Source organism: Telmatherina bonti, assembly GCF_933228915.1.
Source record: "Telmatherina bonti genome assembly, chromosome: 5".
Lineage (NCBI taxonomy): Eukaryota > Metazoa > Chordata > Actinopteri > Atheriniformes > Telmatherinidae > Telmatherina > Telmatherina bonti.
Window position 1 is genome coordinate 17228616 of NC_136623.1, and position 16385 is coordinate 17245000.

General features: G+C 37.8%; 3 protein-coding genes across 3 annotated transcripts in view; 2 read left to right on the forward strand and 1 right to left on the reverse strand.

The window, feature by feature from the left end:
- Positions 1-20: 20 nt before the first annotated feature.
- LOC306756317 (trypsin-2-like) lies at positions 21-1320 on the forward strand (the record flags this gene model as incomplete). The annotated part of the gene is made up of 6 exons (XM_079241044.1): positions 21-60; positions 243-393; positions 467-717; positions 796-932; positions 1033-1134; positions 1273-1320. The coding sequence occupies 6 exons, from the start codon at positions 21-23 to the stop codon at positions 1318-1320; spliced, it is 729 nt and encodes a 242-aa protein (XP_079097170.1).
- A 469-nt stretch (positions 1321-1789) lies between these two features.
- mrpl17 (mitochondrial ribosomal protein L17) lies at positions 1790-4770 on the forward strand. Its single transcript, XM_079240031.1, has 3 exons — positions 1790-2151; positions 4146-4214; positions 4327-4770. The coding sequence occupies exons 1-3, from the start codon at positions 1978-1980 to the stop codon at positions 4579-4581; spliced, it is 498 nt and encodes a 165-aa protein (XP_079096157.1). The 5' UTR covers positions 1790-1977; the 3' UTR covers positions 4582-4770.
- Positions 4771-8643: 3873 nt separating this feature from the next.
- Positions 8644-16385, reverse strand: part of tmem145 (transmembrane protein 145) — a gene marked incomplete at its 3' end in the record, with an annotated part of 37577 nt that continues 29835 nt past the window's right edge. The window contains exons 12-15 of the mRNA XM_079240484.1: positions 14370-14542; positions 13592-13712; positions 13041-13229; positions 8644-8883 (exon numbers count right to left, since the gene is read on the reverse strand). Coding sequence (XP_079096610.1) covers positions 8644-8883; positions 13041-13229; positions 13592-13712; positions 14370-14542 — 723 coding nt within the window. The remainder of the gene's footprint in view (positions 8884-13040; positions 13230-13591; positions 13713-14369; positions 14543-16385) is intronic.

Sequence of the window (16385 nt, forward strand, 5' to 3'; positions counted from 1 at the left end):
ACATCAGTCATCAAGTAATCATGAGGCTCTTGGTATGTGTTCTGCTCCTCGGGGCTGTATGTAAGTATGAACATTTGAAAACATCAATAATTTTTATACTCGCAGAATATTTTAATATGTGGAATTACTATGACTACTGAACAGAAAATCAATGATCCAGAGAACACCATAACAAAAAAAAAAAAATTATTCTTTTGTAGACGTGGCTCCCTGTTAGTAGATGTACGATACATTTTTTTCAGTTGCCTCAGACGATGATAAAATTGTAGGAGGCCGCGAGTGCACGCCTCATTCTCAGCCCCATCAGGTGTCTCTGAACTCTGGTTATCACTTCTGTGGTGGCTCTCTGGTCAGCGAATACTGGGTTGTGTCTGCTGCTCACTGCTATAAATCGTAAGTATGACCACATTTCTTCCAGAAAATCTTTCCTTCTGCATCTCTCCCATTTCCCATCGCTCTCTCTCAGGAAAATGGACATTGTTCTGGGTGATCACAATCGCTGGTTTATGGATGGCAATGAACAGACTATTTCCGCTGCCCGTGTGATTCCTCATCCAAACTACGAGTCCTGGCTGGTAAACAATGATATCATGCTGATCAAGATGAGCAAACCTGCCACCATCAACCAGTACGTTCGACCTGTGGCTCTGCCCTCAAGCTGTGCCCCTGCTGGCACTGTGTGTACAGTCTCAGGTTGGGGTATGACCATGAGTTCCTGTAAGTATCAACGCGGCCTCAGTGAAGGTATTATATTTTTTTTTTTACTCCTTTACATATTACTTTTCATCTCTGTAGCTGCTGATAGTAACAAACTGCAGTGCTTGGATATTCCCATCTTGTCTGATGACGTTTGTAACAACTCTTACCCTGGCATGATCACTGAGGCCATGTTTTGTGCAGGATTTCTGGAGGGAGGCAAGGACTCCTGCCAGGTCCGAAACTCCATCTTTTAAGTTAAAGGAAACCATTTATTTTTATAAGGTATGCTACAAACTCAGGAGGAGATTTCCTGGTTCCCCATCCCACTGATAGGGTGACTCTGGTGGTCCAGTTGTGTGCAATGGAAAACTGCAGGGTGTTGTGTCCTGGGGTTTTGGATGTGCAGAGAAAAACCATCCAGGTGTTTATGCCAAGGTAGGAAATAGACAACAATTCATTTGCATTTCATAACACAGACATATTCTCATCGCCCAAGCTGACATAGCTCACAGCATGACCCCCCCCCCCCCCCCCCCCCCCCCCCCCCTTCTCTCCTTCTCTCTCTTCATTCAGACATGCATCTTTACAGATTGGCTTCAGAGCACCATGGCTTCCTTCTAAGGACAGAAAAACTCTCGTTTGCTATAGTAATATCAATACTTCCAGATGTTGTGGAAATAAAATTGACATGACACACATTTTTGGCTGGTGCTTTTTATCTTATATAATTTTATTTAGACATGTATTTAATTATTTTCTTATTGTTTGATACATCTACGAAGAGTAGAATAAAGAAAAACAACTTCGGAAACAATCTTTTATGATTGTATGAGTCTCAAATCGGTAGACATGGAACAAATTATAACAGATTAAAAAATGCCAATTAATTAGTGCATTCATTATTATTATTATTATTATTATTATTATTATTATTATTATTATTATTATTATTATTATTATTATTATTATTATTATAATAAGACGCCACAAAGTGGATTTCTGTTTTCAAGATTTCTTTCTTTGTAGGAGCTGGGCGGAACTACAGCTTCCTGGTACCATGCACAAGTCGGATATTTGTTAACGATGCACAACCAATGTCAAAGCTGTCCAACTTAGTGTTCACATAACTGACCTCAAATTGAGTTATTTATCGCGGATTTCCCTATTTTCTATCTACAAATGTTATTGTGAGTAAATTGTATTGTTAGAGTTGTGTGCATTTTGTTTTTTTTTTGCTTGTTTTTCCCCGGGCTCGTATAGGTGACTGAACGTGACAAAATGCGGCTCACATTGCAAATGTTGATCTCTCACGGCCGGATGGCCCGGAGGATGGGTCTGGGCCCGCAGTCCCGAATCAACATGCTGCGAAACATTTTGACAGGACTTGTTCGACATGAGAGGATAGAAACGACGCTGGCCAGAGCGGACGAGGTCCGCTTCTACGCCGAAAAGGTAAGGATGACCTGGGGATGCTGTAAGATAGCTGGAAGTTCATGTTAGATTATGTATTTATGAGACAAAGGAAAAAGAAACGTGACATGAAATGTTATGGTGAAGAAATCGACTAAATGATTCAGACATTTGGTGGAACGGAGATTTGATGTGGCATTCATTATAAGCATTTTAAAATATATTCTACCTTTAAAATGGTGTAATTTTTTAAGTGTATGCTTGTCATAGAGTTGTCTTTGTTTTGTAGGAGTTATTTTCATATTCTTTGTAGAAACGCAAAGCGTGTGTGTGCTGTTCGTTATTATTTTCTGATGTTGTACACAATTTGAGAAAGGGGAAGATAAGAGTACCAATAATATCTTTTCAGATTTACTTTTCTTGTCATTGAGTTGGAAACTGTGGACTGCTTTTTTAGAATTGAGAAAACTTTCTATAAATATCAGAAAATGTAATTATCCTCTTTTTGCAAAAGTTTTGTTTTTCATTATTTTAAAACCTATCAATGGAAATCTAATTGCAGTTCTTAATACTGACAACAAATTTACTAGATTTTTTTACTAGATTTTTTTTAATAAGTTTTTTTTTTTCCTAAAAGGTTATGTAACATTTGTGGCTATAAACTAGTTTTATTTTATTTTGTAAAGGTTGTAGACTCACTCCACACATTGTCATAAAGGGTTATCCAGGTTGGATAGGGAGAATCAGTGCTTTCCCATTTCACCCTTTCTCCAGAGAGCCATCATTTGATTTACTCTGACTGTCAATTTATTGAGGTCAGCGTTAACTTTGATGTCTACTTAAGATTGAAATCATTGCCTCTTCTTGAGATCTTTGAAATCAGTGTTCCTTCTAGACTTTTTTTTTTTTTTTTTTTACTTTGATATGAAGGAATCTTAGAGTCCCTGTTGTTGAATTTCTCCCCACAGAATAACATTGGAGATACCGTGTTTAACTGCAAGGATGGTATTAGTTGGTAATGGGACACAAAGCACGAGATTTATGTTACTGTCTTATGAGATTAGAAGATTTTGCTTCTTGTGGTTTAAAAGTCATTCAGGTGCATTTTGGCATATTCCCATTCCCATTGACTGAGGGAGGGCTGCATCAAAGATCCTTCTGTATGGTTATCCCACCTCCACAAAGGAAAACTGCACATCCCTCATAGTGACATTTCAGTCTTCATATGTGATCTCTGTTCCTTCTGCTTTTAAGTCCAGCTGACATTTATATCCATGCCTAGACATTTTCTGGCTCCTCATGACATTCTATCCGTTGGCAGATCTCTTAATTTTGTAACATATACACACACATATATGTGTATATATATATATATATATATATATATATATATATATATATATATATATATATATACACACACACACACACACACACACTTCCTTGTGGATAGATTTAGTGAAAATAAATAAGGGAGGAGACAGGCATTAAACAGCCCAGATTGGATTTGTGTCTGTCCTGTTGTAAAGAGAGGAGACATATGCTGAAGTGCAGAAGCGCTCCTGATCCCTTGTCACTGCATATTAGTACACAACAACACAGAGTTTGACAGCAGTCATTCAGTTAGTAACTTTTCCTGCCAAAAATAAATCAAATAAGTACCATCAACTTATGAATAAAAATACTGAAATTATTAGAGATAACAGCAGAATATTGGTTTATTGGTTGACACTCTGTGTCATTCATGTGGCGTTTTGTGATTAGTCAAGTCTTTTCTCGTAAATGTTTCAACAGCGCAGAGTGATTGTCATTCTGCAGATCCCGTCAGACTTCCTCCAGGATGCTTCACTGTTCCGGGGCCTACTGTGAAAACCACTATACTACACTGCATGACAGCTTGATATTGCTTTGCTGCTGTGCCCAAAAAGCTTTACTCACTCATTAATTTCACATGGAGAGAGTTAACCATTTACCACTTAGTTTTCCAAAATTATTTGGACTCACAATGCTTCTGTGTTTTTGTTTCATCGTCTCAGCTGGTTGACTATGCCAAAAAGGGAGACACTGATGAGAAGGCGATGAAAATGGCCAGTTTTTGGCTGACGGTATGTATCTGCGGGTCTTTTCATCCTTGTGAAGTTACAAACTGTGCCGCTCTGAGAAAACAGTTGATTTGAAGGTTTTTTTTTTCTTTTTTGGTCTTCTGCTTCTCTCCAGGAAAAAGACCTGGTTCCAAAGCTCTTCAAGGTCCTCGCTCCACGGTTTGAGAGTCAGTCAAGTGGCTACACACGGATGGCACGCATTCCTAACAGAGAAAATCTAGATAGAGCCAAGATGGCCGTCCTTGAGTACAAAGGCAATCCCTTTCCACCTCTCTATCCCGCTAAAAAAGAGAATGAACTGACTCTCATCAACCAGCTGCTCAGGGGTTACAGAGAAGAGAAGGCACAAGAGTTGGCTGCAAATGTGTGATTGATGCCATCACGTTGTTGGATTAATGCTTGCTGGAAGGTGATGAAAGGCCGTTCATGTTGGAGACAAGGTCTTCAAAAGAGACTGAGGTTTTTTCACCAGAAGAACAAAAATCTCCGTTTCAGCTAAAACAGAGGGCAGTTCTGTAAAACAACGATGGACTGATTGTGTGTTAATAAATGGTTTTTCTTTAAAGTAACTGAGTCGTGATTTGGTTCCTTTTAGTTCTGATCAGTGCTATTTTTTATCAGAGCAGAAGTGAAGTTTAAGAGTATCATATCCTGCTAATAATGCAGTTATTAGCATGTTTTATTACCTGCCACCCTTTCTAATGATGTATTTTTGGCAAGAAGCTGCATGGAAATTAAATATGTAAAACACCGTCAGCTCGGATCTGATTTATCAAGGAAGGGGATCGATCTGATTCACCGTTTAGTGTAGCAAACAGCCTTGATGTTAGAAGTTGAGCAGGTATTTGGTGGGATAAATCAGTTGATGCATGGGCAAAATTAGTTGATTTAATAGGCAGGTGTCTCTGTGGGCATCAGAGTGTTGAGTTTAAAAGCATAAATAGTAAAACTCACAAACACACTGGCCATTGGATCAATGACTACTGATGTTACAGATTAGCATCTGTTTATATTGGCCAGCAACTTTACTTCAGTGTTTTACTGTTGTTTCTACACCAGAATGCCACACAGACTATACATCATCACCAGACACTTCTTACTCAGCATCCCACATCTGTAATGCAGCAATTCTACCTAAATAATGAGCCTTAACTCTAGGATGAGCAAGCAGGAATTGTTACAATTTCATTAGCTTTTCTCCATCTTCATTTGTTAAAATTTTCCAGCATGTGACACTGCAGTGGCCAAACAGAAGAGACAAGATGGATGATATTATTGCTTTATATACATGTTTATGTTATTCTTTAAGATCTAGGCCAGCAGTCACAAAGATAAATCATCTAAAACTGGCAGAACAGTTTTGGATACTTCCCTGCTCCAGCATACCTGCTTCAAATAAATGGCTTTATTACACACTGACCCATTATTTAAAGTCAGTGTGTTGAAGGACAGAAACATAAATCGACAGGACAGCCGTTAAAGATCTGAGTTGAAGATTAGAAGCTGTTGCTTCCTTTTGTGCAGCAGTACCTGCTGTTGCGTGTTGGATGCCATCTTTGTGGTTCGTTCAGCAGCTGTTTTTGTCCACAAACCTGCAAAATAATGTATTTTTAATTTAAGGGCTTGAAAATTACAGTTCAGTTGTCAGAGAAGAGAAGATAAAGACGGTTGTGTCCAAAATGTCTCCGTGCTGTTTTAGTGCAACTTGTCACACTTAACGATGGTTTTCCTACTACTGGTAAACACCTGAACAGAAGTCGGTCATTGTTAGAGTTTAATTTCTCCTCCACACACTGCACGGCAGGCCTGCAGGTCTGTTATGGTGCTCTGGACTAACTGGAGATAAAGTAATTATGATAATTATTTCTGGACAAACAGATTGAATTAAAATGAAAGCAGAGAGAGATAAAATGAATCACGACTGTACTGTTCAGGAAAAGTTGATTGTTGTGTGGTTGGAGGAGTCGGATCGGGATACTGCCAATCACTAAAACAATTAGGGCTGGCTACATCAAACTGTGACCAGACTGGAGACTGCCCACAGTTTGTTTTACTTTAATGGACTTATGAGCAGATTTTAAATATAATTTACAGTTATTAGATTTGCTCCTTTGGACTTGTGCCACTGGATGTCTCTAAACAATACAGGAGACAAATAACACACACAGAATGACAAGGCTTTTAATAAAACCATATTTTTTATTATTTTGGCAAAAAGTGTATATATATATACAGCGTATTTAGAATTATTTGCCACCATTAAAATGCATCTGAACGGTGCTTTAGTGATGTGCTCTTAACCAGATCGCTTTGAGAAGCCTAAAAGCTGTGCTGTTCTCTGTCATGCATACATAATCTCTTAGCTTCAAGTTCTCTCTCCAAGTCTGTGTCATTGTAGTAATCAAATGTTGGTATACACAAGGCCGAAGCAGTAATACAATGTCAGTAAGCCTGTCAAGCTCCTCAGTGTCTATTCAGTCAAGTCATGGCAACAGCAGACAAAATGGCAGACATGCCAAATACAAACCCGACACATAATCAGGAATAACAGTAAGTACTCTAATTCAAGTATTGTTCAGTTTCACAAACTAAGTTACACCTCTGACATGTTACATACCATATTCCTAACATCACCTAACATCATCACTCCAGGACAGCAACATTGCCACTGATAAGTCTGTGGGCTATTAGCGAAGTACCACAGTTTGTCTAAGTCAAGATAAAAACGGTGAATTTATCAGTGTACTTTCACCTATTTTTTTTTTTTTCTAGTTCTCAAACTAAGCATAAATCGTTCCCTAAAATGTATAGACAATTGAATGTTCGGTCGGTATTTACAGGTGTGTGCATCAGAAATAGTTTTTCATGAGTGTGTGAATACAGGTTTCAAAGCAGTCTTATATGGTGACATCATTACGAAGAAACAGACTAAAACCAGGAACATTAAAGTGCTCCATGCAGGACAGACAAAATGTACAGTTGTGTTTCTGTTTTCACAGCTCATCTACAAGACTTTTTTTTTTTTTGTCATAGCTGAATATTAGGGAATACAAAACTATTACTATTTGTTCAGCTTTTTGCACAGTATAAATATTCAGGCGCAAAAAGCCAAACAAATAAAATATTCACGTTTCAGGTACAAGACAGGGGTGAGGATAAAGTTACTTGTATTGAAACGGAAAAAGAGACACCCTCCTGCTTGTAAATCATAGATGTGCTGCAGATGTAGAGAGCAAAAAAGAAGATTCGACAAAGGTGTATTGCAGTATTAGAGTAACTTGAAAATCACCCCGGAGCTTGTGCTGTATTGCATCAGTACATTCACCAACGTCTACATACACAGAAATTACAGTTTTGAGCAGGCTTATTCTGCACTCCAGTGAAAATTAAACTAAAATTTGAGCAGTAGAACAATGGTTTTATACTGCGTTTCAGATGGTGCAAAACTGGTTTGATTGGAAAAAAAAAACCAAGGCCAATTCTACAGTCTAAAATGTACTGAAGCCGATTGTATGCATTTAATTTATGGATTTTAATACGCACAATTAGCAAATATTGAATGGTCACATGGAGTACATATATCAGCTTTTTAGACAGGAAATACAATACAAACATGCGTTTTAAGAGTACTGTACTTAGAGGTGCCCACAGTGAATGTGACATTTTACAGTTTCACATCAGCATATCAATCCAGAATAACCAGCTGCAATGAAGGAATATAAGAGTATAAATCAACCCAACAGACTCCATTTAGAGTTAATATACAGTATTTATGTTTATCAAAATGTGTCAAACATAAAAAAATCTTTTTCTTAGATTTGATCATTGTAATGGCAGAATTTTCTATGGTCACAGCACCATCTGGAATGTAATGGTGGAAAACAACATGAAAATATTTTTTTAAAGAATAAACTATATAGAATGATGCTCTCAGTAGGTTTTTTTTTTTTTCTTTTTTCAGCTATTTACATTTTCTTCCAGGCACATCATCAATGCCTCTTGAAATTTTGAATAAATGTATTTCAAAAATGTGTTCGTTTCTGCTTTGTGCACAGCTGTCTTTCCATTGCTCCGGCTACATCCACTTTGTCATCTTTCTCCCTGTGTGTGCCTTCTACTGGTCAACATCAAATATTTATTGCTTCTTTATTCTTTTACAAGTTTAGTACTCGTAGCAGCCATTTCCCTTCTCTTCCTCATATTGGTCGCTTGCATTCACAGGTAAAAAAAGGACCGTTTAAGGATTTCTGGTAATTTCTCTTCTCTTCCATTTTAAACTAAACTTGATTGTTTCTTTGTTTATTTGGCTGACCATTTTGTCTTTAAACAGAAACATCTTGAATTTTGCCAAATGACTGCGTTTTAATTTTGTCATGTCATTCCATCTCCACCTTCACCATTTTCTCCACACAGTCTTATCTTTCTCTCCATCTCATGCTTTTGACCCAAAGCCTCCTCCGCCACCACTCTGCATGCTGAAATATTCTGTGAAGGAAGGGAGTCGAGGTTGCAGTTGAGGGGAGCGCAAGGCGGTGCGTGGAGGTATCGGAGGTGGAGGCGGTGGCAATATGGAGGTCAGGTCAGCTGCAGTGGTGATGATCTTTTGCTCGCGGTTCCTCGGCACATCTTGACCTTTACGAGCCACCGTCTCCTCCACCGTCTTTACTGGATCCTGAAAAGAAAAAACAAGAATTTCATTAATTTATTCATTTTGATTTAAAAGATAAAAAACTAAACGCTTTAAAACAATCAAACAAACAAAAAAAAACCATTTCCTGTGGATCTTCAGTGTTTCGTTTATAAATAACGTTCATCTGAAAACGTCACGAAAGTTTGGATGCACGCTAGAATTAATGGGAAAGTGTTTCCATACTTGTGAATGCTGCTGTACATTTAACAATAACTGGTCGGTACAAAGCAGCTCAACAGCATGGATGCAGTCAAGCTGTATTTTACTGCAAATCCCAGCAGCAAGAAAGATCACGCGACTGAAAAAGGTCCATTTGGCTACCCAGAAATAATTTATTAGTAACATTGTTTATCACTGCCAAGAATCTGCTTTGAGGTACAGCTGGAATTCCCTGACCGGCTAAAACATGACATGGGTCACAAGGAGGTTAGATTGGATAAAAATGATGCTGTTCTTATTCAGAATAGCTGAGAAGAAGCTAACATTTTGACCTCTCTCTGATGAATCTGTGCTGGGATGGCTTTCTGTGAAGACAGACTAAATTAGGAGGGAATAAAACAACAGAGTTTCTGGGAGTGTATAAAAACACACCTCTACTGGGTCCGTTTTCCTGCTATTCTTTTGCTGCTGTAGGTCTGCATTAAATAAACCTGATCAGGCTGAAACTAACAAACAGAGGTTTCTCTTTCTCTGTCAAAATTGTCTCTTAAACAGTGTGGGAAATGGTGCATATTTGCAACAGCAACAATGGCCGAGAAAAAAACATTTTCTAACAGAAAAATAAGGTGCTTACTGGCCTAAATGTTTTGTATACTTTAACAACCACTCCTTCACAGCTTTTTCTATCCTTGTATTTAATTTATTATTCATATTAAACAAATCAGACCAATAGCAGGGTTTTTCCTTGGTCTGGATAATGGTTTAGACTCAAACTGAAGAAATGTGGTATGGCGATCGTGTGAAAGCTGTCACTACTGTAGCTTCTATTTTTGCTCATTTACAGTCAGTATGTGCCCATAGTGAAGATCTGCCGGGTTGGTGAGTTTCTCTGAGTGGCTGGCATGAAAAGATTATAAAAACCATGATTTTCTGGACTACACATAGACAAGAATGAAATATTTTGAAAACAAAGATATATTAGAATAAAAAAAAATGCAAATAATAAACACAAGCTATACCCATGTTAACGTTTAACTGTCTGCAGTGTGATGCAATTGAATAGACGTCATTTGAACTTTGTGTGGCCCAGAATTTCCTCAGCTATGTAAAGCCTACTTTTAGATCAAGTTTATAAGAAGTAGTTAATTTTGGAAAAATACCCATAAATATTAAATGTAACATTACTTCTGGCTCTTTCAATCCAAACTACACATTTTATTATGAAGGTCTGGACTACTGTACCAAAATCTCTGGTCAGCTCAGAAGGTAAAGGTGAGGGAAATATAGAGAGGGTAAATGATACCAGCCAAGTGAAACAATTTTTACTTTTCTCACAGAACACTTGGTTAAGATGAAATGTGTACATTTTTATCTTTTCCAATCCGAACAGCTTTAATCTACACTGAATCTCTACATACAAATTTATTGAACTTCAAACTGCCTTGCAAAACAAAAACATCCACAGAAATAACTCCAAAATATGGATAAAACTATTTAATATGTTCTATAACTCTTTAATGGTATATTATATAACATTTCTGGAATTGATCATTATAATTTTAGTAGTTAGATCATTTTACCTACCAGGCCTAAGCTGATGCAACACTACATCAATATTTTCAAGGCACATTATCACAATTAAAAACAACACTAATAAACATTACAGCAAAAGAACAAAGTCACAATAAAATTAAGGTTTAAATTCTCAAAAGATTTCTAGGTTTTAATTTTTCCAGAAGCTGGCAAATAAAAGGTTTAAGTGGTTTTAAGGTTATTTCCAGATCATTCAGAGCCAAGACTTCAAGCAGTATCTTACAAGGTTAATATTAGGGAAAAGTCAATCTTTCCTAAAACACACTACGTCCTGCTTCAATACTGCAACAGTTACGCTTCTCCATCTAACCACAAGTATCAGTAACTGCCGTCTGCTCTCTCCTCTGGCCTCTCAGTGTGGGGAATGAGATGAGCAGAGTGTGCTGATGAAATATTGAGCAGAGTTTAATTATTTGGGATGTGAGGTGGCTTCTAACTTTTATGACTGGCTTATAGCAAGTTCCAGCTGACTAGAACTGTCACACTGCAAGTAAGACTTTGTTGTAAAAATGGATCTAAAAGGAAAAATAAATGTGTCATGGTCTTTTTTCACATTTCTAAAACTAGAATTCAGTTCACCACATTTGCATAACCAATTTTCTTTCTCCACATGGGTTCGTTCTCCAATACAAATATGCACACAATCTCCTGTAAATGTTATTTTGTGTATAGAACTCCCATTTTGTGTTCAGTACTCCAGAGTTGCTTTGCTTCTGTCAGACCTGGATCAGTGCATATGCATCTCTTAAACTGAGGTCCCTGGTTTCAGCCCACTTTCTAAAGCGTAGGTTGATGTTCAGACCTGTTGGACCATGTGTCAGTAACACTGTATACATATAATCTCAAAGTCAACTCAACACTGGTGTTATGTAGGTTGTGCTGGGTTTCATCATCTCCAGGCTTTAACTGGCTGACTTACTTCACACTCTACAAAGTGCACTTCCTAAAGCCAGACCATAGTGTATTACTGTGTAGTGAGGCCTTATTAGAGAGCCTTTGTGCAGGCCAAAACTGAAAAATGTAATAACATATGATGGACTTTTTTTTGTCAGTGTCAGTAAAAATGAAAAGTTAAGGGGCCAAAAGTTTCCTAAACATTTTATACAGAAGTCTTTCATTGCTTAACTCACATAATTCACAAATAACTGTTAAAAGCAAACAGTGTCAAGGTTACTGAACCACAGGAGCTGAATTGAACCAAGGCTGCTGCCAAACTGTAAAATGAAAAAAAGCCTACTTACTTACTTGATCTAAAATACCCAACAGGAACCAAGTTGTAACTGGAGAGAGATGCTCTTTTTACAACTGCAGTGAAATGCAAGTATAAATTGACTTGATGATGATGTAATAGTGCACTATAAAACTGAGGCCATATACATTTTATCATCTAAAGACAGATTTTCAGCACAGGAAACAAGACACAACACTGTGTAATCAATACTAGTTCAGAATTAGCATAATGGACGTTATTTGATATTATATAAAGATGAAAAGCAGTTTGCAGTATGAAATGAAATGTCTGTTGTGTGTGCTTTTCCTACATTATGTTATGCCAAAGGCTCTTTACTGATCTAATATGTATACCATAATTCAAGTTTCTAACAAGTTTTCAGGTAGTAGGAAATTTTCAGATGTAATGTGGTGAAAAGTTTTGACTGCATTTTAACTCTAATAATTATTTTGTTTTAAAGTCGCTACTAATGTAAAATTACACTTTGTTGTAACCAGTTAAATAAGTCTTTCAGTTAGTTTTTGTTTTGGGTCAACCCTTTATGCTACTCTGTGTCAGCATAAATATAGTTAAAGATTCAGTGCTCTACTTTTGTCACCCCTTTCTGTGTAGAGCAAAACAATTCATCTCAGAGAAACACAGCGCTTAATTAGCTCTTGTCGAAATTTCTGTTCAAGCTTCATTTCATTGTGCTCAAGCTTTTTTTTAATATAAGGGCTTGTGTTACGTTATGCTGTACTAACAGTCATTTTCCCGTCTCCCTTAGGAGGAGATGAAAGAAACAATCCCTAAATACACACCTCAATGCAACACTGATGCTTTCTAATTTGAGGAATCTCTGTAAGATGTGACTGTATTTCATGTCAAGCATGGTTTGAAACAGGAAAGTTTTCACATTTTAAAGCACAAAAAAATGAATAAACCTGAGCACTAATTATATATGGCAAGAGCTGCATGATAAATGGAATCGCTAAGCGGATTTAAACAGAGTACATATGCAATGGTATATTTCTCAGTGAAGTCTTACATGTATTTTACTAGACCTTCTGTCAGTTTTTACAAATGAGATGTAAATAAATGAGTACATCCTTTCTGTTATGAAAATGGATCTTAGCTCATACTTTTTCTTTATACATAGAAATTACAATGGCCTTACCGACTGGATGGAGAACAGTTCAGTAAAGTTGGGTTGAGAGTCTCCAAGGAAGGAGCTATTTCCATATGCGTGATGGGGGAAACTCTCCCCACCTTCACCTCCTTTCGGACTGGACAGCAGGATCCCAATCTGGGATGTCCGAACATGATATGGGAAGTTTTTGTTGGCTGCTGAAGGCCTTGTAATAACCTAAGAGACAAAAAAAACTGAAAAGAACAACTAACCTTTTGCAAATCATCAATGTAGTTGTATGTGGTGGCTAACACATAGTCAGAACATGTGAGACTGAGAGGAAAGGACATGCAAAGCATGCTGGGTGCATGATTATGAAAGAAAATCTGCTGGGCTGCAAGACCTATTAGAAAGGAGCAATATTGTGAAGGTCAGAAAGAGGTAGATAATGATGTGTGGAGGAGATACTCAGAAGGAAACAGTGAGGACTCAAGGATGGTGAATAATGCATGACCAACAGTAGAAATAATGACTTCTGAATAAATGTGAACTATGTAGAAATACAAGGCTCTGCATGAGCATGTGTGTGATGTACGAACAAGAAAGACGATGTGAGCGTAGAGGTGGATGCCGAGCTGAATGCCGTTCACAATCTTCTCACGAGCCCAACGAGGGATTCCAAAGTTGGCAATCAGAGCCATGACGGGCACTGCGAAAAACCTGAAGAAGAGAAGACAGCAGTGAGGAAGAGAACTTATTTTTATGTGGTTTGATGGTGAGAGGCAGAAAACTAGGGGAGGATGTAAAGCTCTGAGAGAGATAAAGATGGAAGGAAAAGTGTAGATAAAAAGGAGAGGGATAGTTGCTGCAGTGTGGGAGAAAGGCGGAGATAACGAGTCTTTGTAATCTACCCTTCATTTCAAGCCTCGGCTATTATGCAGTGTGGATAAAGGGCCAAGATACTAAGCAATGTATGGATAGTTTTTCTCTGGGTTGTTAAAAGCAAATTATTTGCTTTCCAGTACAAATCATGGACAATACATATGGAAGCATAAATTATTCTAATAGATCATCTCTCAGCTGCTGATAAAAATAAATGTTTTCTTCTGGCTACCACTCATTCAAGTGCAGCATACACTAAGTAGAGCATACAGGGTAGACACACAGTGTTGTATATGGGAGGTGTGAAATAAACATTCCTGGACAGCTGAAGAATCAGTTCTCCTGTGGATTTTATTTTAACAGAGCTGCATAGATTATCCAAATTGGACAGACCTCACACAGGGAAATGTGTGTATCTGTACTGCTGCACTCCCCATCTCGAATGTTACCACCCACAGTGAGAGCAGAGTTGGTGGAAAGCTTTGTGGGTCTCACCATAATGTGTATGTGGTGAAAAAAGGTATATAGAAGGGCTGCTTCTCAGGGTAGTGTTTCAGGGACACCAGCACAGCATAGCAGAACCACACATAGGCAACCAGCTGCAGGGCCATCAGACCGTAGCCTGCAGGACTGTCGTAGGCATAAAGCACTTCACCTGGGTCAAAGAACTGGCACAGGGAGATGAAACGCATTAAAAACAGGCAGAACTTCTACACAAAAGAAGAGAAAGAACATCTGCTGGCATGTTGTTGTACTGTGTGTCCTATTTACTAAGATGGATTGCCTTTAGTTCAGCTGATCCAAAGTTCAGCTTGAGGCATTGTGAGAGTTTTTGACACTGACACTTCTCCAGAACTAGGTCATCAGTATGTGTGCTCGCAACTTTGTAGGTCTGTGTTTGGCATGTGTGCTTGCATGTGCAGATACCGGATTGCATTTCACAGTCCAGTGACTGGATAGCCTGGCCCATACAGGGTTACTCTTGCTACATAATGCATAGTTCTGATGGCTCGCTGTGGAGCTTCTTGGGATGCACCCAGCCAACCAAAGCAATGAGGATCCCAGACTGCAGACCCAGAACTAGGAATACTCTTCAAGTCTTTATTTCAGCTCCAGATGTAACCTAGTTTATCTTATTTTTAGCAATACATCCCCTGAGTTTTAAGCTCTCTAATAGCAGGGCCTGTGTAAGAAGGAAGGCTGCTGATAAATCATACAGCTTCACAACTGCATGCTGTGGTGTGAAAGATGGCTGCAGGCTCCAATATGAAATATAACATGGACACTTCCCAAATGGCAGTTCTCTTCTTTGGGTCATTACCAACATGAGTTAAAAAGCTGTAATCCAGTGTCCCCTAAATGCACTAGCTGTACAACTGACTGTGCAGAAGCATCTCCACTCTGCAGAGATATATGTACCTCCTAATGCTCCAGGGAGTTTTATTAATTCATGAGTTCATGTGCTCAACATCATAGCTGGTAAAATATGTTTTCATCTTCTTGTTCAGAACATAGGATAGGCAGTGTAATTAATGACAGCAAAGCAGGCTGGCTAGTAACTTTTCAGGAAGCTTTACAGATAGTAAAAGCCTGTATATTGATGTAAATGACATTTACAGTAACATTAATGGAAGTTTCAGAGTCAAAAATTTGTCTCTTTTTTTTATTGTTTGCTTTGCTTTGCTTCTACAGTCACCTTGATGCATTTTCATAATTAGCAATTGATAAATGTAATGAGTTATTTGACAGCAAAATCCATTACAACCTACGCTGATCTGAGGGGGCTGGGTGGGCATTAGTTTAGAAATATTTGTGAGTCTATTTATAAAAAAACAAAGAAAACAGGATAACACAAGTGAGCATCGACAAATAAAAAAAATCCTGATTCCAGTTATACACAAAAGGACAAGAGAGAGAGGATGTGTTTGTTTTTCGGTATAACTGTTGCACATTTAGCTGTTTCTTTCTATTTCACCATGTTCAATCAAACCAAACCAAAAATTGAACAAAAGACCAAATTGATACTTTGATATTTAATGGTAAAAAGCACTGTGTATTGTAGTAATGTGAAATATTTTACACCTCTTCAGCAACTTTTTCATTTTTATGCATTCAAGCTGTATGTTGGAAAATGTACAAAATTTGGTAGATTTTCTGAATTTAGTGACAATATTTTATTTGTAAAATACAGTTTTGTTTTCCTTTTTAATAATATTCTTCATGACATTAAAATATTCTGGCAAAACAGGCAATAAAACAGCCACACAGCATGATGGAACCTCAGATGTGTTTAACAGCATTTCTCTATGGTCAGTAGTGGTCCAAGCTATTTCACATGGTGTCTCGCTAGGTTCAATATGCAGCATATAGTACAGACTGAAAACAACACACCAGATTGCGTCATGTCAGCCTAAAATCCAGTTATTTTTCCATAATTACAGGATTTTATTTGTTTTGGCAGTTCCTCTGTAGTTCAGCATTTTTATTGGTTATAACTATGTCATATCTGGA

Bases quoted from the DNA above. Each gene is read 5' to 3' on its own strand.
- mrpl17 (XM_079240031.1), top strand. From the start codon at position 1,978: ATGCGGCTCACATTGCAAATGTTGATCTCTCACGGCCGGATGGCCCGG. The intron at 2,152-4,145 runs GTAAGGATGACC...TCATCGTCTCAG, and splicing joins TCCGCTTCTACGCCGAAAAG to CTGGTTGACTATGCCAAAAA. The intron at 4,215-4,326 runs GTATGTATCTGC...GCTTCTCTCCAG, and splicing joins TGGCCAGTTTTTGGCTGACG to GAAAAAGACCTGGTTCCAAA.